At 35.5% G+C, this 23,732-nt stretch overlaps 1 protein-coding gene and 1 pseudogene across 1 annotated transcript; both read left to right on the forward strand.

The window, feature by feature from the left end:
- Window positions 1-4,218: 4,218 nt before the first annotated feature.
- On the forward strand, window positions 4,219-8,097 carry LOC111206793 (kinesin-like protein KIN-14T). The gene is made up of 9 exons (XM_022704150.2): window positions 4,219-4,622; window positions 5,040-5,279; window positions 5,401-5,507; window positions 5,599-5,777; window positions 5,855-6,016; window positions 6,096-6,349; window positions 6,425-6,552; window positions 6,633-7,689; window positions 7,777-8,097. The coding sequence occupies exons 1-9, from the start codon at window positions 4,427-4,429 to the stop codon at window positions 7,890-7,892; spliced, it is 2,439 nt and encodes an 812-aa protein (XP_022559871.1). The 5' UTR covers window positions 4,219-4,426; the 3' UTR covers window positions 7,893-8,097.
- A 1,962-nt stretch (window positions 8,098-10,059) lies between these two features.
- LOC111206731 lies at window positions 10,060-19,104 on the forward strand (annotated as a pseudogene).
- Window positions 19,105-23,732: the final 4,628 nt, after the last annotated feature.

Below are 23,732 nucleotides of genomic sequence, written 5' to 3' on the forward strand. Positions count from 1 at the left end.
CTTGCTAACTTGTATTTTTTTAAAGGTTCACCAAGTCGAAAAATGGCATTAGCCGGAGCATCAACCAGATGATGTACTCCATGCTCCGTTTTGGATATCCAAAGTGGAGTGTGATCCCTACCGACGAACGAGAGTTGTGGTTTCGTCAATTCGCGGTATAGTAACTCTTCATTTTTTTAAAGTTTGAACATTTTTTAAATATATTTACTTATTAAATTGTGTTTGTTTTGTAGCAAGAGTTCAACTGGCACTCCGATCATACGGAAACAGTCCGTAAGAAATTCAACGAAAAGGCCATGGACTCTTACACAAAGCAGATAAACTCGTGGAAGACAGTTTGGCAGAAGAACAAGAAGCCACGGTTCATCAACGGGTCGGTGTGGGAGCAGTTGATAGCTCATTGGGAGAAGGAAGAAACTGCAGAGACGTCTTCTAGGAACTCCAGGAACCGGAAGAGCGATCGTGGCGGGAAAGGTATGTATGTGCACAACCTCGGCGCTTGCTCTATGTCTACTAAGGAGGATGAACTTGTAAGTTTTTTATTATTATTTATCTTTATATTTTTTAAATAAATATTTTATATATTTCTTGGCTAATAATGGCGGTTTTTTAGATCGAAGCAAATGACGGTAATCCCGTTGATCGTCTACAACTCATTAAGGTGGCTCACACTAACAAGACGACGGGTCAAATTCAGGACCCCGTGATCAAAGGTGTAGTTGATTTGGTGGAAGCTGAAATAGTTTCCCAATCTCAGCCTCTCTCTGATGACGGCGAGTCCACGGGAGCTTCAACCAACCTGTCTCTATTGCAAATAAATGAGATGGTTGAAAAGGTAATTTTTTTATTAATATATTTTTTTTATAATGTCGATTACTTACTTGTCTCTATTTACTTACTTTAAATATTTTTGTAGGCGGTTCCTAAAAGGAAAGGAGGCCGTTTAGTTGGGTTGGCCCGTCGTGCTTCTTCGTATCCGGCATCTTCTTCACAAGCTCCGTATGCCGATCCCATGATTCTCGAGGAGCTACATGACAAAGATGAACGGATTGAGGCATTGGAAGAGCAGAACACCACTATCCTTTCGGAGAATGCCACTATCCGTTCGGAGAATGCCACTATCCTTGCTGAGTTGGCATCCCAGAAGAAGTTCAACACCGAGATTATGCAGAAGCTAGATCGTTTGATGTCTTCGAGTTCATCTTAGTTTATTTCGGCTTTTTAAAACTTTCGGAATGTTTTTTTTTTATTTCGGTTTGTATGAATTTTAAACTTTATGAATGTTTTTTTGCTATTTCGGTTTTTATGAATTTAAATTTTATAATATTATTAGTTTTAAATTTCTGATTTTTTAAATTTATTAATATCAAAAAATATATAAAAATGCAAAATTAATTTAAAAAAATAAATGGGTATATACCGACGGACAGTGGTCGTCGGAATATACCGACGGACATATATCCGTCGGTAAATTCCGACGAACAAGGTTCGTCGGAATCCACCGAGGAACACTCTACGTCGGAAGTGTCGGAGGAACGTTCTCCGTCGGTACGTAGTTTTTCCGATGAACTCTGGTCTCGTGTATCTGCATCGTAATATCGTCGGAAGTTCGTCAGAATGACGTTTCTCGGTATTCGTCAGAAAGTCGTCGGAAGTTCTGACGAAATTCCGACGAATTTTTTTTTTCTGACAAAACGATACCGACGGACGGGTTCGTCGGAAATTCGTCGGAATTGGTTAATTCCGACGAATTTCCGACGATTTCGGCCATCAGAATCCCCCTGTTTTCTTGTAGTGTGATTCCAGCCTACTTTTATTCCTTTGGAGGATGACAAGCTAACTAATGTGTGTTGATGCAATCGCTAGTTAAGCTAAATTCTTTTGAATGTACCAACTTATCTTGTATAGTACTCATGTGGCTAAAGCCAATCGTAGACATGCATGAATTAACAAACTCTTTGTATTAGATATTAATTTTTTTTTTAGTAACATTATGGTTTTTGTCGAGTTAAGAAACAAAAACAACAAGAACAGAAAAGATATTTGTCAATGTCACCTTCTGGAGTAGAGAGCGTTCATGCACATCCCCAACTTTTTTCTTAATGAAATATACATATTAGTTTGAAGCAAAACACTGGATAACTAATATATTTTATTTAATTAAAATAACTGATGATCTTTAAGCAATTGTAGAGTATTTTCACCTCGCTGCTGAATTTGGATTCAAAATCTGTAACTGGAAAGAAAAAATCGTCATAGAAGAAAAAAAAATTATCATAGAAAATATACAAGAAACAAAACTCACCCACTATCATAGATGCTTATTCATGGGGGGGGGGGGGATTTAGGAAAGTTGACACTCAATAATCGACCGGTGAAAATTCTGGAAACAAGAGGAACAAATAGAAAAAAACGTAAATGAATAAAATTGCAGGAATGAAAATGAATGGTTGTTCCTTCTCAAATTTAACAAAGAATACTTTTGTTTTTTATTTCTCTACAAAAAAAAAGAATGGTAGGAAATGAGAAGAAAAAATTATTCATTGTGAATGGTGATATTTTTTTTTGGAACGTTAGGGAATGCATTATTACTCATCGTTCCCACTACGTTGCATAGATACTTGGATCAGCCTTCTGTTCATCCATTGGTCTATGTTGGCGTTTTTCTCCAAAACATGATAATATTTTTTTAAGGCCAGCTCTTCTTTTTAGTTTAGTTTTTTTTTCTGGTTAAAAATTAACATTTTTAACAAAGAAAAACAAGAGAAGAAAGAGACGTTGAAGAGACTTTTACTCTAACCATAGACGATAACAAGTGAGATTGCGTTGTCCATTGATGGCAGGTGGCCTCTTTCATTGCATTTATACTTTTTATCCTGCAAAGTATTCAATTATTTGGGTTAGATTAGAAGTTTAAAACATGTTGTTGTGGTATCACTTGATTGCGCAGACAATTTGTTGACTACTACATAGCACAATCTTTTTATTTGAATTAACTAGCACTTAAGGTTTTTTCTAATTAGTAGAGTTTATAACATTTAAATAGTTTAACCTATAGAACTAATTACGTTTTGGATAAAATGTAAATCAATGCCAATGAAAATAAGAACAAATAGCATAATTGATAATACTGAGAATTATATTTTCCTAAATATATCATTGCATGTTTAAAAACTATCAAGAAAAGTATAGTATAATTTGGAAGCGGAATTCCAAAAACAGAGAACATGCTAACTCTAAACTTATTGTAATGTTTATAAAAAGGTATAAGACAAACTACTATTATCATCATGAAATGTTATGCTTCATGTTGTTGTCACATGGGAGTTTCATCAGTAGTGTTCTATTTGATTGATTCTTTTGTATAAGACAACAAAGTAAGAGAAATTTAAAAATTAGAATGAACTATATCACTCATTTTTATATTCCTTTGCTGTTGTTCAATTATATGAATTATTCTGAAATTACATTTTGATGGTGATGAAACAATACTAATAGAAGAAACTACATATGTATTATGTTACATTTCATCTATAGATATTAGTTTCAATGAATTTTATTCAACAAAAATGAGAGATAATAAGCTAATAGTAATTATCCACACTAGCATTTTTACTGAAGAAATCACATTGCTGGCAATGAGCCAATTAGCGCATATATTTATAAGCCAATTAGCACACATATTTTGTGGTCAACAATTTGTTTTACTGTTACACTGAATGTAATCAGAATCCATATCATTTACTAATAATTTATGTAAATTATAATACAAACTAATAATTGATATTTGTTATTAATAGCGTATCTTATAAAAAGCTAATATCTTACGTGGATAATCGGTATTTGTTAGTGATAATATATTCTATTAAAAATATTAAAAGGAAACTATTTTAAAAATGATTAGTTTCGGTATTAGTCATATATTATTACTAATTGGTTATTTATAAAAATCTAGACTATGACTTTAAATTTGTTTATACAAATTAAAACAAAACTCTAAAATAAGCTCTACATTAATTATTTTGGAAAAAGAAGAAAATAAAGCTCTAAATATTGACAATTTTGATGAACTCATCTACAGCCGTTAAGCCGATTAAGATTTAAAAAATCACCAATGACAGTCAAAGTAGCATCATTTTCATCACTATTGCTCAAGTTAAAAAAGGTGAATAGTAATTAGTTTCTTCTAATAATAGTTAATTTAAATAATTAGTTTTTTCCATTTGGTGATACTGACAAATGTTAATATTCATTTACAATGTATATATATGTCACATGCATAGATTTTGATAATGAAAGAACATTCTCTCCAAGTTTTCTTGTCCTCTAAAAAGTAAAAGATAATCCCTAGATTTTCGCCATTGATGAGCTCTGACCCCTGCAGTCTCACTACGTCCTCCTCTGTTCAAGATCAAGATTTGGTTTAATGGAGACTAGAAGATCGAAACCGGTTAAGAATCTACCGGAGACAATCCATTCATTGCTGGGTACGAAGTCTCATTTGACTTCAGCTTGGGTTAAATCTGTCTGCAACATCGTCAAGAACGTTTCTTCCTCTGAGGTTGCTTCGACGTCGAAGGAAGAAGACGACTCTGCTTTCATCCAAGTACAGAGCATCAGAGGTCTTCTCTCGGATTCCTTTTCTTTTTTAGATTTTTTTTCTTTCTTTGGATCTTTGTTCTTCAATTTATTTTATTTTCTTCTGAATAAATTTCTTGTTTTCTTGTGAGAAATTAAAATCCTTTGGTGAAGATCACCTACTACATGCAACGAACACTAACCGTTGGATTAGCGGTTCTCATACTGTACTAGAGCTACGTGGCAATCATCCAACGGCTATTTGATTATTTGTCCTCACAAAATTTTACAATATGAATGGGTCCAATATTCTAGAGAGTCAAGAGTTCAATCGCATAATAATCATAGTCAAGAAAGATTTACCAAACCATGGTTTAATTATATAGAATTAAATATGAGAATATATGTTTTATTCAGATAATATCATATCATCAAGTTCTATGTTTTATTTTTGGTTACAGATCAACTCTCTGCATTAACAGTTGAAGCAAATGAGCAGAACAAACGAAGAAGGCAGATTCTTAACGAGTTTTTGGACCTTAAAGGGAACATTCGTGTGTTTTGCCGAGTCAAACCCTTAGACTCCAAGAACATGAGAGCACCGGTTGCTTCAGATACAAGAAACGTGATCATCAAGTTAACAGAAAGCAAGAGGAAAACCTACAACTTCGACAGAGTTTTTCAACCTGATTCATCGCAAGGTTAGGTGGCTTTGATCTTCTTTGATAATTTTCCACTATGACGTCGCTTGCACGGTTTTCATATAGGTTGATTAAACACATACGTGAAAGTGATGTTGATGATACTATTCAAAATGTGCAGATGATGTTTTCTTAGAGATTGAACCGGTAATCAAATCGGTTATCGATGGCTACAACGCTTGCATTTTTGCTTATGGACAAACTGGTACTGGAAAAACATTTACAATGGTAAGAAGCAAGAAACATCTCTCTTTGCTTTCATTTGTTGTTTCTTGAATCATGTTAAGTTGATTCGTAACATGGGAGAATGATTTTGCAGGAGGGTCTTCCAGAATCGCCAGGTATTGTTCCCCGAGCAATCAAGGGACTGTTCAAACAAGTGGAGCAAAGCAATCATAAGTTTGTAATCAAGTTTAGTATGCTTGAGATTTACATGGGGAATCTGAGAGACTTGCTTGTCTCACAAGGAACTAAACCCATTGGTCCCATACCTCCAAGGTAACCTGTGCAGATAGTCTTCACTTAGGGATTCGTTTTGGACTCTTAACTTAATGAGTTTTGTTTCTATGTTTCAGTCTTCTGATTCACACAGACGCAAAGGGAGAGATAGATATAGAGAACTTGGTGACTCTTAAAGTGAATGACTTTGATGAAGTCTTCAAGTTATACAAATTAGGTTGTCGATATAGAGCAACTGCCTCCACTAACTCTAACTCTGCATCCAGCAGATCACACTGGTAAGAAACTGTATCTTTTGTTATTTCTATAAATTTATGTTACACATTATATGTTCTCTGATCGTGGATCATGAAACAGTATGATCAAAGTATCGATAACTTGTGCTGGAGCTCCGGAGAGACGGCGAGAAACAAGCAAGATTTGGCTAGTGGATCTTGGAGGAAGCGAGCGCGTGTTGAAAACTAAAGCCACTGGTCGCCGTTTTGATGAAGGCAAAGCCATTAATCTCTCTTTATCTGCTCTCGGCGATGTCATCAACTCTCTTCAGCGCAAGAACCCTCACATTCCTTACAGGAACAGCAAGCTCACACAAGTTCTCAAAGACTCTCTCGGTAACTAAACATCTTCCAAAAAACTCTCGACATTAACTGAAATGTTTTGTTCACTTCGGTTCTTGATTTTTTCAGGGCAAGACTCTAAGACATTGATGCTTGTTCATGTCAGCCGGAAAGAAGATGATCTTTGCGAAACCATATGTTCTTTAAACTTCGCAACTAGGGCAAAGAACATCCATTTAGGTCAGGACGAATCAAAGGTAAATAACTTGCATAACAAGTCAGCTAACTTTATAGTGTTGACAATTTCTGATGTGTTAAAGATTCTTCTGACTCGTAGGAAGAACAAGAGAAAAAGGAGGCAGTGATGATAAATCTTCAGAAGATGATGGAAAAGATCGAGCAAGAACGTGAGACAACGTTAAAAGAGATCAGATCTTTAAACGAGACATTAGAGAAACTCACCGGTAAGCCTCATGTTACTGAAGAAGCAGAAGTGGATGAGATAAGAGAAGAGATTCAAGTTACACCAAAGTTAAAGAGAAACAAATCAAGACGCGCTTCAGATGTTTTCCCTAGCTTCATGAGACCAACAGCTAGTAGTAGCAGCAGAAGGCTATCAGGAACAGATTTTAGCGTGATCTCTCATGGTCCTGGCCCTAAGTCTAGAAGGAACTCAATGATCTCTGTCCGAGCTGAATCCGTGTGTCTTCCCATGAAGAAGAACGGGTTTGATTCCGTGGGTGACTCATCAGAGAGGAGCGTTTCGAAGTCTACTTGTGTCATGCGTGCAGATGATGCAGCAACGGTTGATAGTCAGGACATATCTGAATGTGATATTAAGTTGGTCGTGTCTGAGCACAAGCCACAGGTACAGCATCTGGGCCACGGATCTGCTAAGAAACCTAGTTCTTCAAAGATGGGTGGAACAGAGTTTTCTAGGGTTAACAGTTGGCTTCATTCGCAATCCGCAAACAGGAGTTACTTGCTTGACAAGAAACAGCTTCCTGCGACACCTTCCCCGGTTAAAGCACGCAGTCTAAGCAGAAACAGATCGTTGGAAAACTCATCTACGAAACTGGAAGATATAGAAGAGTCCAGAACAGAGGATACAGGTATTAAACCTACACCTATGCTTAAAGATCTGTTTGAGCTGCAATGTCTCTGTTCTTCCGAAACAGAGGATCAGATTCTCTCCAAATACCCTAATCCTGACAACCACGGTGACAATGAATCTCTTTGTCCTCCAAGTTTAAGATACGAAAGACTTAGCCAACACATAGACAATAATGTATGGGAGCAAGGTTCACTTAAGCCAAGATCTCAGAGAGGTTTGGCTTTCCCGGAGGATATAGCTCCACCGTTGCGTAGGCCACAAGTAATATTGGGCGAGAGAGGTAAACTTATTTGGATTCACTTTTGTACAAACGCAAACGCTTTTTTGTCCCTTTGTTCATTTTCTGAGATATTCTGTTTGGTTGCAGGAAGAGCTCAAACGTTTATCCAGAAGCTTCATGCATTATGCTTATGCATAGTTATGGCACTAGGGTTTATTGATGTTGGGTATGGTAATGACTTCTTCAATGGGTTAACCAAGTAAAGACAGAGAACTGCAGGCTGTCTTGATCCCCAAGCAAATGCAAGTTTAGCTTTCTCAATAGAGATTTAAGTATGTATTATTTTTTGAATAACCTGTCAATGATTTTGAGCAAAAGAAAATCAGAAAAGCCTGTCATCTCTTGTTTTCTGGGGTAATGTCAAAAGGTTATATGTCTTTTATAGAAATTTTGGTCTCCTAGAGTCAATTTTCAGGGTATTCATTATAGGGCTGTTCGTTTGGTTGCCGCAGGTACCGGCGGCAGCGGCAGCGTCAACATTCTGCGTCAACTCTTGTTCGTTTCGTTGACGCAGGAAACTGCGTCTGACGCCGCGTCCGAACGCCGCGTCCTGCGGCTGACGCCAATAAAATCTGCGGTCGCGATATAGTATGCGGCAGCGGCAGCGGCAGCGTCAGCGTCTGCGAAACGAACAACAACTGTCCTTATTGACGCTGCCGCCGCCGCTGACGCTGCCGCTGCCGCTGACGCCGAAACCTGCGGCAACCAAACGAACAGGACTTATGTAGGAATTTAGTTGGTCTTGTCTCACATGATGTCGGAATCGGTTTAGTCCCTCTCATGAGGTTATTGATCAAGAAGTGGTGGTCACTTTTTTGGATCAAATGTGGTGGTCACTTTTCATTTGTTATTCTTCAGTTTTGTTTCAATCCAAGCCTCTTGAACAATAGTTTCTTGTGTGAGCTAAAGAAGTAAAACTTGATCTGTAATTGTGGTTAATGATAGTGAAACAAGTTGCACTGGTAGTAAGTATACATTTGTTCCACTTTCGCTCATTTTGATCTTGTTGGCGACCCCTAAAATACCTATCGAGTTATTCTCACATTAAATAAAACTGTATAACTATTTCAGCTGGACATAATCGAATTATATCCAAAACATGGCATCAAATCATAATTAAATTAATTCATATGGGGAATAAAGCTTAGTCATACTAGACCATGCGGCGCTGCACAACAACGAACTCATCAAGACTCTGAAATTAACAAAAATCCAAAAGAATATGGGAAGAAACAAATTCTAGAAAAATGGTAAACTCAAAATAGATGTAGTCGTAGAGGTCAAAACTGAATAGACCTAATATGGACGACAGGGAGAGCGTAATGAGAGGACTTAAAAGAAACGAGAAAACAAGAAACTGTATTTGATAAACTATAAGAACGTCATTTAACAATTTGTAGAGAATCTACCTTGGCTGCTTCTTGTAACAAGTAAATCGACACAACAATATGTTGGGCGAGTCCTCTCCAAACCGGAGACAAACTCTATATCACTATGAATCGAAAACGTTACAAGCTTCGCACTAGTTGCGTGTTCTATGCTTTAGAGAGTATTTATGTTTCTGTGTTTTTACAAGGAAGAGATGAGACCTATATTTATACAACCTGATTTGTGCTAGTTCTAATTGGAGAAGGATTTATCAATCCACCGTCATATGCATCTGATCTTGTTTCCTATTAGAACTTGGACTCCTTATTGCACAAGACTAAGCCCATCTTGTTTTATCTTTCAGGTTTAAGTCGAAGCCCATTCACCATTCCAGGTTCCGTTTGCTCTTCTCATGTCTTTTTCCTTAGACATCGACCAAACCTTAACCTTTGATTTCAATTTCTTTCCAGCTCGTGCCTTGATGAATCTGTTGTAGATTCGTGATTATTAAGTGACAAAGCCACTCAACTTCTCCTCACGCCACCTTTGAAAAAACCGAACCAGAACTTGTCAAAGACCAAAAGGTATCCTCTTTTGTTTTGACTTTCCTTCCTGTATATATACGTGTCTTTAAGCCCTCTTAGAAACCTGTAATGAAAGATTCTTTTGCCGAATAATTAAACATATCTCCTTGTTTAATGTTATAGCTCATGGTGTTGACGTCTCTTCACCATCGTTACTTCCGTAAGGTAATCAAATAGAATTGTTGCTTCAATTCTTTTAAGAGCTTTGAACTTATGAATTAATAACCATGTATTCACAGCTCTGTTGAAGACGTTCCTTTCTGCAACATCACGTAATCCTTCAGGTATAACTTCTGATTCTTTTCTTTATAATGATTTTCCAGCTTCTGTTTGAAGCTTAACCTCTGCATAAAAATTCTTTGACTAGTATTTCCTGAATTATTATTATTTTTTTTTTTTTTTTTTTTTTAGATTCCTTGCATAGACAGCTTCTGTCTACACCCATCATTCTTCAAAGGTAATCTTCTACACTCAAATTCATCTTCTTCCTGAGCCTTTTTTTTTTTTTTAATAACCCTGTCGAACCATCAGTTTACTTTTCCTGAAACTGATATTTTTCCTTTTGTGGCCTTTCCGCGAGGTGATCAACTCGACAGCATTGTCACCTGCAGCCACGCGAGACCTTCTAAGGCAGAACCTTGAGGATCTCCAAGCATGTCTCGAACTTCTGTCCAGGTACACACTTAGTTAGAAAATCTGCAGGGTTGATAGATGTGTGAATCTTGTGAACCGTAACGTTGCCAGCCTCAATTACGTCTCTCATAAAGTGTAGTCTAGTATCTATATGCTTAGTCCTTTCATGAAATCCTCCATTCTTAGCTAAGTGTATAGCACTCTGTGAATCTGAAAACACTCTCACATCATCTTGCTTGAATCCTAATTCACTAACAAATCCCTTAAGCCATAATGCTTCTTTAAAAGCTTCGGCTAATGCCATGTATTCTGATTCTGTCGTTGATAGTGCGACAATATGTTGGAGACCTGATCTCCAGCTTATTGTGTTGCCTCCGACTTGAAACACATATCCTGTCACAGATCTTCTTCTGTCCAAATCGGTTGCGTAGTCTGCGTCACAGAATCCTTGTACTTTGAACTCTTCTCCTTTAGTAAACAATAGATCCGAATCTAGAGCTCCTTTAAGATATCTCATCACCCACTTAACAGCTTCCCAGTGTATTCTTCCTGGCTTGCTTATATAACGGCTGATTAAGCCTACTGCGAAACATAAGTCTGGTCTAGATCCCACCATTGCATACATTAAACTTCCAACGGCTGATGCGTATGGAATCACGTTCATGAACCTTGCTTCCTCATGCTCTTCCTTTTGTGTCAAACTTTTAAGCTTAAATTGTGGTCCGATAGGAGTAACCACAGCTTTGCTCTCTGCCATGTTAAAAGTTTCCAGCACCTTCTGTAGATACTTCCCTTGCGATAGTTTTAGAGTTCCTTTCTTCCTGTCTCTAATTATATCCATTCCAAGTATCCTTGAAGCTGCTCCAAGGTCCTTCATCTCAAACTCTCTCTTCAAGCTATCTTTGATTCTTTTAATTTCTTTAGAATCCTTAGATGCTATGAGCATGTCATCAACATAGATCAAGAGATAAACCATATGAGATAAATCTGAACCTTTCATGTAGACACAAGGATCATATGCACTTCTTTCGAAGCCTTGTTGCTTCATGAAACTATCAAATCTCCTATTCCACTGTCTTGGTGACTGTTTTAATCCGTAAAGGGATTTCAACAGGAGACAAACTTGATCTTCTTTTCCCTCCTCAACGAAACCTTCTGGCTGTGCCATATAAATCTCCTCGTCTAACGTTCCGTACAGGAAAGCCGTTTTCACGTCTAGTTGTTCCAAATCTAGATCATAATTTGCAACAAGTGACAACATAATTCTAATCGACACGTGTTTCACCACTGGTGCAAACACCTCTGTGTAGTCGATCCCTTCAACTTGTGAAAACCCTTTAGCTACTAATCTAGCTTTGTATCTCGGCTTCTCAATTCCAGGAATGCCTTCTTTCAGCTTGAAAACCCACTTGCTGCCAATAATCTTCTTTTTCTCTGGTTTCTCAACCAGCTTCCAAGTCTGATTTTTCTCCAATGAATCCATCTCTTCTTGCATTCCCTCGTTCCATAACTTCCAGTTCTTACTCCTTCTTGCTTCCAAATAGGATTTAGGCTCATCCTTGTTTATTTCTTCTGCTGTAGCTAGAGCATAAGCCACGCAATCTGAATCATCAAACCTAGAAGGTTTCTTTACTTCTCTCCTGATTCTATCTCTAGCAAGAATGTAGTTGTCTAGATTTTCCTGTTGAGCTCCCACAACTTCTTCTTCTCTTTCTGAGCTTGAAGATTCAGGTTCCGAGTTTTCTGATGGTGGAGAAGCTCCACCTTGAACTGTATCCTCTGTCTCAGTGTCTGTAGTTGTGTTTGAAGGTCCTTGAATCAGCACAGGATTGAACATTACCTTTTTTGTTTTCCTTTTCTTCTCGCTGACTCCCTTAATGTCTTTAAACATCTCTTCCTCATTGAAAATCACATTTCTGCTCACTGTACATCTTAGCTCTTCTGGTAACCACACTCGATAACCTTTAGTCCCCTCTGGATATCCCATGAAAACTCCTTTCATCGCTCTTGGACTGGTTTTGGCCTGAGTCACGTGAACATAAGCTGTACACCCGAACTTCCTTAGATGATTTAAGTCTGTTTTGGTTCCAGACCAAATCTCTGCCGGTAGTTTGAAGTTAATAGCTGTACTAGGAGATCGGTTGATTAAGTAGACAGCTGTAGAAGCCGCTTCCGCCCAGAACTTTTGCTCTAAGCCTGCCTCTGTCAACATACATCTTACCTTCTCCATAATAGTACGGTTCATGCGTTCTGATACTCCGTTTTGCTGTGGAGTATAGACGCATGTTCTGTGTCTTTTAATCCCTGCTTCCTTACACAATGTGTCCATCTGTGTATTGCAGAACTCTAATCCGTTATCCGTCCTTAGACACTTCACCTTTTTTCCTGTCTCAGTTTTTACGCATGTTTTCCATTCCTTGAAGTTTTGAAACACTTCATTCTTTGATCTTAGGAAATAGATCCAAACTTTCCTAGAAAAATCATCAATGAATGTAACAAAATAGAAACATCCTCCGAGACTCTCTACCACCGAAGGTGAACCCCATAAATCTGAATGGATGTACTCTAGGACTTCCTTAGACGTGTGCTTGCCTTTTGGAAAGCTTAGCTTGTGTGCTTTACACAGAACGCAATTCTCGCAAAACTCTAACGTCTTCACATCCTTTGCGTTTAAATATCCTTCCTTGACTAGAATATTCATGCCCTTTAGACTCATATGTCCAAGCCTAGAGTGCCACCTTTTAGTCAAATCGATATCAGGCCTTGCGACTGCAGCTTCACCATCCAATACTGTCCCTTGTAAGTAGTACAGACCATCACGGTATTTTCCAGAAATAACCTTCTGATCTCCTTTGTAAAACTGTACCATGAAGTCTTTGCCTTCGTATCTGCATCCCATCTTCTCCAATAAACCGTAGGAGATAAGGTTTCTTCCCATTGTAGGCATGTAACGAACATCAGTGAGAATCACGCTCGATCCATCATTATTCATGATCCTGATCTTCCCGATCCCTTTAATCTCGCTGATAGTGTTATTTCCCATCAAAACCTTCCCTCCTTCTATGTCTTCAAGATCAAATAAGACATCTTTATTTGGGGTGATATGGAATGTACAGCCAGAATCAAGTACCCACTCGTCTTTAGTAGCTTGCTGGCTAGCCACTAATACTAATGGTTCCTCCTTCTCTTCTGCTATGTTGACTGAATTTGATGGCTTCTTTCTTTCTGGACACTGCTTTTTAAAATGTCCTTCCTTGCCACACGTCCAACATTCTTTAGAGAACTTAGGTCTTGATTTTGATCGGTTATTGCTTTTAGATCTAGCTCTCCAAGTCTTATCGTTCTTCTTCTCACCTCTGCCTCTGTTGTCGCCAGCAAACAGCCCCTCCGAGTTATTTTTAGACTTGTTAAGAAGTCCCTTCTCCCTTAATTCTACTTCCTTAGAATAGGCAGAGCTTGTAACATCTCGGACTGTTAAAGTCTCCTTCCCGCTTCCATACTTGAGAGCATCCACGAGAGACTCATACTGCTTAGGCAAGCTTGTTAGAATCTGAATAGCTTGGTCTTCTTCGCTAATCTTGATATCCAGACTAGCTAGATCAGCCACAAGTTTCAGGAACACATCTAAATTTTCCTCAATAGACTTATGTTCATCCATTCTGAAACCTGCATATCTTTGCTTCATGTAGATTCGATTAGGTAACGTCTTGGTTTGATACTCGGCTTCTAGAGCCTTCCACATAGCTAATGCTGTTGTCTCGTGCATGACTTTGCGTAGTATGAGATCAGATAGACAGACACTGATCAGGTTCTTGGTACGCAATTCCTTGTCTTGCTCCTTAGGATCAAGTTTAGTATCCTTCTGTTCTTCACCTTCAACCACCGTAGAAGGATCTCTCTCCTTAAGAACAGACCCCAAACCAAAAATCTCTAACTGACATAGCATCTTGTATTTCCATAGACCAAAGTCACCCTTCCCATCGAACTTCTCCACTTCAAATTTCTTTGATGTTGCTTCCATCTCTCTATTAACCCGAAAACTATTTGTTTCTTTGTTTGCAGGTTGATGTAACGCGCCCTGACCTTCAAGCTTCAATAACAACGAGCTGAGACCTTCTTACCACACCAGATAAGTATTCTGCTTGTTTGTTTTATTGAATCTTGCCTTCGAATCTCTGTACTTGGATCTAGATTAGCCTTAGCTCTGATACCACTTGTAGAGAATCGACCTTGGCTGCTTCTTGTAACAAGTAAATCGACACAACAATATGTTGGGCGAGTCCTCTCCAAACCGGAGACAAACTCTATATCACTATGAATCGAAAACGTTACAAGCTTCGCACTAGTTGCGTGTTCTATGCTTTAGAGAGTATTTATGTTTCTGTGTTTTTACAAGGAAGAGATGAGACCTATATTTATACAACCTGATTTGTGCTAGTTCTAATTGGAGAAGGATTTATCAATCCACCGTCATATGCATCTGATCTTGTTTCCTATTAGAACTTGGACTCCTTATTGCACAAGACTAAGCCCATCTTGTTTTATCTTTCAGGTTTAAGTCGAAGCCCATTAACCAGCCCAGTCCCGGATGGCCCAAGAGGCACCAAAGCCTCACACAATTGAGAACAAAAAAAAAAATCAAACCCCTAAAAACATAATAAAACCCCCTAAACAAACCAACCCATTCGTTTTCTAACACTTGAAAAACTAAAAATTATAAACTTTATTAATCATATAAGGTTTATTGTTAATGAAGGGTGGGGTTAAACTATGGGCCGTGTGCCTATGTCTCGCGACGGCGACCATCGTGATGGTCCAAGCGGAAGATCCTTACTTTCACCATGTGTGGAACGTGACGTACGGAACCGCATCTCCCCTCGGTGTTCCACAACAAGTCATTCTCATCAACGGTCAATTCCCTGGTCCTAACCTCAATTCAACTTCTAACAACAACATCATCGTTAATGTCTTCAACAACCTAGACGAGCCTTTCCTCCTTACTTGGTACGTTTATACATATATAATAGACCGTGATCTTCAGTTTCCTACCATTTCTTCGTATAATACCACTAGCTAGAGAATAGAGATGTCCATTTAAACAATTCGCTTTGATTATTTCCCTATTAAGAAAATCAATATTTAATTAGTTTGAATAAAAAATCGTAAATTAATCGAATTTTAGATAAATGATTGAATATGATTCTCTTTAAACAACTATAAGACAATGATGGTTTGTTGTTTCTAATTACACTTTCAGCATGTCAAAACGTATATTAAATTTACCTTTTAAAGGTGAAAATTTAAGATTTGGGATGGATAAGAATGGTGAAAAGTTGGAATAAGTTTTTAAAATGTGCAAAATTTTATACTATCCATCACCAGTACGTAATTTGGCTCGTTTTGATTCAAAGTTCTAATGCTACCAATAGAGAGCTTACAATTCGTGTTTTATTTGGAAACAAATTATATATAGGAATGGAATCCAGCATAGGAAGAACTCATGGCAAGCCGGGACTGCCGGAACAATGTGTCCAATCCCACCGGGTACGAACTTCACATACCATTTCCAACCAAAGGATCAGATTGGTAGCTATTTCTACTACCCTACCACGGCAATGCATCGTGCCGCGGGTGCCTTTGGTGGCCTCCGTGTGAACAGCCGTCTTCTTATCCCGGTCCCATACGCTGACCCAGAAGATGACTACACTGTCCTTATCAACGATTGGTACACCAAAACCCACACCCAGCTCAAGAATTTCCTAGACAGTGGCCGTACTATTGGCCGTCCAGACGGCATTCTCATCAACGGTAAGGCCGGAAAAGGCGACGGCTCTGACCAGCCTCTTTTCACATTGAAGCAAGGGGAAACCTACAGAATTCGGATATGTAACGTGGGTCTCAAGGCATCTCTCAACTTTAGGATTCAGAACCACAAGATGAAGCTTGTTGAGATGGAAGGCTCACACGTTCTCCAAAATGATTATGACTCACTTGACGTCCACGTTGGTCAATGCTTTGGCGTGACCCTTACGGCCAACCAAGAACCTAAAGATTACTACATGGTAGCTTCCACAAGGTTCTTGAAAAACGCTTTGACTACCACAGGGCTCCTCCGCTACGAGGGAGGCAAAGGTCTTGCCTCTTCTCAGCTACCAGCGACTCCCGTTGGCTGGGCTTGGTCTTTGAACCAGTTCCGCTCTTTCAGGTGGAACTTGACAGCCAGCGCAGCTAGACCTAACCCACAAGGCTCTTACCATTAAGCTTGTGAACACTCAGGGAAAGGTCGACAGCAAGCTCAGATACGCTTTGAACGGAGTCTCGCACATAGACCCCGAGACCCCCTTGAAGCTCGCTGAGTACTTTGGTGTTACCGATAAAGTTTTCAAGTACGACAGCATTTCCGACAACCCTACCTCGGATCAGATCAAGAACATAAAGATAGAACCCAATGTTCTCAACATCACTCAACCACGAGAGGAGTGTCCAGTCTTGGCATTTGGATGGCTACTCCTTCTTCGCTGTAGCGTAAGCGACACTCTACATCTTTTTCTTGAACTACACGTAAGCAAATTACAAACTCTAATTTTAGATCAATTTTCAAACCCTAATATCATTTTCTTTCATTGAACAAAAAGGGTTGAGCCAGGGACATGGACACCAGAGAAGAGGAAGAACTACAACCTTCTAGACGCAGTGAGCAGACACACAATCCAAGTCTACCCCAAGTGTTGGGCTGCAATATTGCTCACATTCGATAATTGTGGGATGTGGAACATTAGGTCGGAGAATTCCGAGAGACGGTACTTGGGCCAGCAACTCTACGCAAGCGTCTTGTCGCCAGAAAAATCCCTCCGGGACGAATACAACATGCCGGAGTCAAGTCTCCAATGTGGCCTGGTCAAGGACAAACCTAAGATCAACCCTTATGCTGGAGCCTAATTTTTTTTCTTTAATTAATACTTTTATTTAACAAACAAAAAGAGTTTGGCCTTTCTTTTGTTGAAGCCAGTTTCGAACAGAACGGATTAACTTTTTAAAAAAAATGTTTTTGGGGTCTTTTAATTATTAATTCAAGTTATTAATTTGACTCAAACATAATATACAACTAGATCTTAACCCGTCCGACTGGGCGGGTCTATATTTTTATGATATATATATAAACATTTGCAGATCTTAATTTAGTTGAACGAATTTGTATTATTAAAGTTTACTGTTTAAACTTTGTATTTCATCAGTGTATTGTGTAATCTTGAAATGTTGAGAACAAACAATATTTTATTTAGATTTTAACAAATTTACAGCTTTATGAAAAATACATATTCTATTTTATGTATATTCATTTGTTTATGGAAAATTAAACGAAGCCAAATATATCAATTCAATATGGTTAAAAAATCATGTGTATTATATATTTGGTAACTGGATGTGTAAGATCTGTCAAATTGTTATACAGTATTTAAAATCTATATTATTATAATCTATCTTAATACAGTTATAGGGAAACCTTATTTATAATTAATGAAAAAAATGTTGAAAAGGCAATATATATTACATCAGAAACTGTTTGTTCTTAATATATGATAAATACTTTTAAAATATGTAAGAATAAGGTTTTTAAAATATTTTTTTTCACATAAATAAATAATAATAATAGAAAAACAAAGATAAAATAATAAATGTAATTTGGAGAGGTAGTTATTCTATATTAACCTCCAGCGCACTCGTAACTGTAAAGTTCTCAATAAACCGCCATTCACCAATAGGAAGGTTGCGCTGTAGACGATACATCTGATTTATTTTGGCAGAAGCATGAAGTTTCTCACCCTAAACACAATATAAAAGCTGATATTAATATTTTTTGCTAGTATAAACAACAAAATCGATAGAGTATTACATATAAGAGACAATATATATATATATTACATATAAGAGACATTATATATATATAAATATAAATATATAATCAAACTTACTTGTTCATCCATGAGAACGCATTCGAGAGATTCACCAGAGTTGTTGTTTATCTTACATGAGTGAAGACACTTCACATGTACTCGCCAAGTGTCTTTGAAGGGTTTGACTTGGTTAAGAAAAACCAAACTCTGCTTGTTCGACAAAACCAAACTACTTTACTTGTTAGACATTTTAGTTTTTTTTTTCTTTGCTACGGTGAGTATGAAGAATATGAGGGGAAGGTTTATATATATAGTGGGTTATACGTAATCTAAAGAATTTTTTAAAAAATTTAATAGCACGATTTTTGTGGAGTCAATCAAGCAAGATATATATTAGTTGCCTAAGTAACTAAATTTGTTAGCACAAAAAGAGAATATTCGGTTGTTATACTTAAAAGTGGTTTTGATAATTTATTATTTGAAAATTGGATAAAGAAGGTGTGAAATGAGGGAATCAAGTAATTAGGATTCTCGTTCAGATATGTTAGTTTGTAAGATCGATATATGTGGAGTTAATGTGTTGGAATTATGTTTTTGTTAAGTTTAGATTTTGTGTATATTTGTTTTTGAAATATATGCCTTATTTTTAACTTGGAAGTTACGTTCTGTTAAAATCCAGCCGTTTTTATTAATCCTATTTTAAGTTAAAATCTAAAGTATTAAATATATGCCTTATTTTGTTTTGTTCACGTTTTTAAAAAGCATGTCCAATTTTTGAATTAAAATCTAAAGTATTAACTATATCTATGCATCCAAACAAAACAGTTTTTATTAATCCTACTATTCATATACCCAAACAACTCTGAAATGTACTTTACTTTTAATAATATAGATAATGTATATACTAGATTTTGATACGCGCTTGAAAGCGCAGATTTATTTTTTAAAATATAATTAAAAAGATATAAATACATGTTAGTTTTTCATAAGCTTGAACATTTTAGTCTCACAAAACATACCAAAAATTACAGGCTCTGTTCGGCCAAGTCTAGGTTAAAATACCTATTAGGTAAAAAAAATGACCTATGGGTCTTGTTTTCGGGTCTATATCCTATCCGAGATCCCTTCAGATATTTGAAATACCTGAAATTCTTTGTATATATTAGTTATATTTGAGTATTATAGTAAAATTTTAGTATTATGAATACTTTGTATGTTTTGGGTTAAAGTTTGCAATTATGGTTTCAAGTTTAGAGTAAATTTTAATATTTTCAGAAATATAATTTGGGTATCCGGGTAAATATTTTGGTAGTTTTGAGTCCTTAGATTAGGTTTTGGATAAAAGTTTGGGTATTTGAATATTTTAGGTATTTTCGAGTTTCAGACCAATTTTGGGTCTTTTCGAATCTTAAATATTCAAATATACCAAAGCATATACTCAAATATCTGAATTAAAGTTTTCATGTAGCTTTTTGATTTTAAGAGCGAAAATTCGATTAGAGGAACAATATAGTTTTGGGCTATTGGAATACATCAAGAGACAGGTTTAGAGATGATGATATTTTAGTATATCGGATTTGTGCATATGTATTTTGGTCCACTTAATCTAAATCCAAAAAGATGATTTATAAACTTGGTCCGAAATTAGTCGAGTAATAATTAAAAACTAAATTAATTGAGTACTAACTAAAAATTTTAGGATTAATTAAATGCATTGAATGTTATATAGTTTGAAAAATATAAAGTAAGACTAAAAAATAGTTAGTTAATAAAATGGTTTAACAATTTTTTATAAGTAGATTTTTGAGAATGATTCTTTTTAATAATACAGATATTTATCCCTTCAGTTTGTCGTCGTATTCTTCTATACACGATGAGTTAATTAGACTTTGACAGTTAAATTAATTTATTTTGGCGTTTTCTATTTGTATTTTGAATTTAATCGTATTCAACTTAAGCTTATTAATTAACTAATAAAATGAGCATAAAATGATATCTGTTTTTTATCATCAAAAAAATGATATATGTTTTGGTACCTAGCTGATGATAAGTATATTATTTGATAATACATTACCGCAATCTTTTTCTTTTCTTCACCAAAGTAACTACTAATATTGAGTTCATTAAAATTTACGTTATAATCAAAGGAAATTTAAAATATTCTTATATTTTTGTCAAAAATATGCTTATATATATAATTATCGCAATTATACTAGTACGTCTTGATAGATAAAATTTTTCAGTAAAAATATTTGAATTATATAAGAACGTAAAAATAATGTTTTGTACTGAAAATCACTATAAAAAATTTTACAAGTTTTTTAGGTAATAATTATTTACAAGTTTGTAATAGTGATATGATATATATATATATATATATATAGTTTTTTATTAATTTATAAAAATATTAATTTATCGATATACTAATTGAACCAAAAACTCAATTTGAAACTATAAAATTATAAAATTATATTATTTTATAGAGATTTTTAATGTATATTAATTTATATAATATTAATTTAAATAGGTTATACTGTATGTATATAATTATGTTTCGTAGTAAGTGAATGATCACGTTCGGACAGGCCACGTAGTATCGAACTATCGATATCGGGCCGGAATCAATAGAGTTGTCACTAGGCCTAGAGTATCATCACAAAATATCATAATCACCGCACAATATTCAATCATATACAGAAGTTGCATGGGATCGTCGTGTATGAAAAATAAATGGATTGAAATACAATAGCGTGATCCGGTTTGTAAAAAGAAAACATCAAATAATTTGTCGGGAAATTATATATATATATATATATATATATATATATATGTGAAAATAGCCGAATAGATTAGGGACGTTGATATCACAGGCTTGAGAGTGGAGCTGACAAGGATCTTGACGTGAACGTGCATGTGCAGCACTGATGAAGTGAAACGGTAAAAAAAGATTTCTTTGATTTCTTATTTACTATTTCCACTGCTCTATTTGATCTTCAAGTTCAACCATGAATATATACATAACTAGCCTGTTTAGCTAATATAATGGTTAGGGATGGTTTGTTGATCAGAAAGAAATTAAACTATTATTATCTTCTAAAATGCATAAAATCTAATTGTTAAGTCTAAAATAAACTGTAATTAATTAGGAACAGAAAGAATGTTCGTACGAGTTATATTAATTATAGAAATGGCAGTGGAGATTAGGAAGGAAATGTCTCATTCCAATCTGTCCCATCCAACGTGGCAGCGAAAGAAACACAAAATAAATAATTTGATAAACTGAAAAAAAAAATATCAATGTAAGAAAAAGGCAAAAGTGTCAGCCTTTCATCCAATCTTTTGGGTTAAACTTCCTGCCTTCTCCCCCTCCCTCATTTATTTCATTGCGTGCTTCTTCTCATTTCTTATTTATTTTGATTTATTTATTTGTTTATTTATTTATTTATTTATTTTTACATTACTTTCAATTGAAGTATTATTGTTTGATTAATCAATAGTCTTTTTATTTTGGGTTAATCATAGTGTTAGTGTAAAAGCATCTTTAATGAGAATTCTAAGCCAAAATTTCTCAAATGTATGTCTAGTTTTTTAGTTATATATTTGAGATTTGGAATTTTGAAATGGGGTTTTATGGATTTTGGATACAAAAAGCATTATTTTATTAACATATATATATACTTTATTGTTTTTTAAGAAACTTTGTGAAAACATATTAATTTTTTTTATTAATGATGCTCGAAGTTATACTATGAACTTTGATCTTTTCTGGCTATTCCTATATTGTAAAGCTGGTATATATCTCTGTGTTGGTGTTATCTCGTACAGCGTACTTATTTATGGTCGGATTTACAGAAAGCAGAAGAAGTTTCAGTCACTAGAACTTCAAATACCATCTAAAAATCTTTTTTAAGAAATTCAAATTCTGATATTTTAATAATTTTCTGGCGGGTAAAATAGTCGAATATTATTAAACAAATATCAAATTGATTTACGTGGATGATTGAATGTAATGTTTAGTCAAAACATATATATCATAATAATTGAAAAGACTTGTCATAAGAAAGTATCTAATAATATTTTTAGTGCAAACAAATACGTATGGGATCGCTATGTGTTATCCAGATAAAAAGCACATCCATCTCCTTTGTCCTTATTGACGACTACTCTTCTTCTACGTACCAGCTCCTAATTGTTATTCATTTAATGTAGAAGCTGTTTATATTTATTACTTATGTTTTTTTAAGCTTTGTATTAAGCTGATTTGAATAAACTTGAGATTTTCACATCCTTTTAGAATAACTTTTCCATTTCGAACATGGAAATTGTATTATTATGGTTTGTTTTTGTGTAACTGGTGTTATATTATTTGTTCGAAGTCAATAATGTGTTTGAGTGAATTATAAACGAAGAGTGAATAAAATAAATAAATAAAAAGGGTTAAAGCAAAAGGAATAAACCATTCAAGAACACTATCATGCATACACCAAACGGTAAAACAGTTTAAATCGAGAACTTTGAAAGCATCTTTCTCCTCGGTGGAATTATGCATGTAAGATTGTATATTAAAAAGGATATGTAAATGCATTTATCATGCGATAAGATGCTTTGTATTTATGGTACAAAAAGAAATGAGGAAGTGAGCAATAAAGTCTCCAATCCAATAATAGATGCTCAAATAATATTATAAGCACTCCCATACATTTACACACACATATATATATACACACACACAAAATATAAGAGCGAGACTGGGAATCCTTTTGTTGCTTAAAAAAAAAGAGAGTGGGAATCCTTTCACTTAGAACATCAATATCGCTGTGTCTTAAAATTGTTTCTTAGTATTATTAGGATTTAAAGAAAAAGAAAATTGCCTATTATTAGATGAAACATTTCTTAATTAAGGACAATAACAAGCGTTCCTTATGAACACGTGTCTCTTCTTCTCTTGAAAGAAAATTAGACGGTACTTCTCCCACCGCAATCACTCTAACCACCACCGCTTTCCTCCCTTTCTCAGTTCCCACGAGTAGTCGCCACTGCTAATGAAAGCTTTACTAATCAATAGCTAGGAGCAAGAATTTGCTTTCCTTCTAGAGATATCAGCGGTAATAATGATAACGGAAACGACATTGGCAGAGACGATGGTTGGTGGTTTAACGGTGGTGATAAGTCTTGTCCTGCTTCTTCGAATTAAGATTAACTCTGATGACTCTTCTTACCATGCTTGATTGAATTGAGTTTTCAGTTTTAATGGAATTTAAGTTTTTGGGTTTGATTGTTTGTCCATAAAGCTTTGATCTTTGATGATATCTCTTTTTGAGTTTTGTTTCAATAGATCTATATTCTTGCCTTGTTTATTTACTAAAGCTTTGATTGGTAAAGCGTTAGCATTAGCAGTAGTAGTATTCTATAGAAGCAGTATGCTGCAAGAATTGTATGTTTTTGCTAAACTGTTTAATAAGATGATTGGTATAGTAGTATGAGTATGCTATTTAAAATTATTATAAATTAGTATATAATATATATTATATAAATATAGTAACATATAAAATGAAAAATATAT

This window comes from Brassica napus, chromosome C6 (genome assembly GCF_020379485.1).
Source record: "Brassica napus cultivar Da-Ae chromosome C6, Da-Ae, whole genome shotgun sequence".
NCBI classification, from domain to species: domain Eukaryota; kingdom Viridiplantae; phylum Streptophyta; class Magnoliopsida; order Brassicales; family Brassicaceae; genus Brassica; species Brassica napus.

Bases quoted from the DNA above. Each gene is read 5' to 3' on its own strand.
- LOC111206793 (XM_022704150.2), top strand. From the start codon at position 4,427: ATGGAGACTAGAAGATCGAAACCGGTTAAGAATCTACCGGAGACAATC. The intron at 5,280-5,400 runs GTTAGGTGGCTT...CAAAATGTGCAG, and splicing joins TCAACCTGATTCATCGCAAG to ATGATGTTTTCTTAGAGATT. The intron at 7,690-7,776 runs GTAAACTTATTT...GTTTGGTTGCAG, and splicing joins AGTAATATTGGGCGAGAGAG to GAAGAGCTCAAACGTTTATC.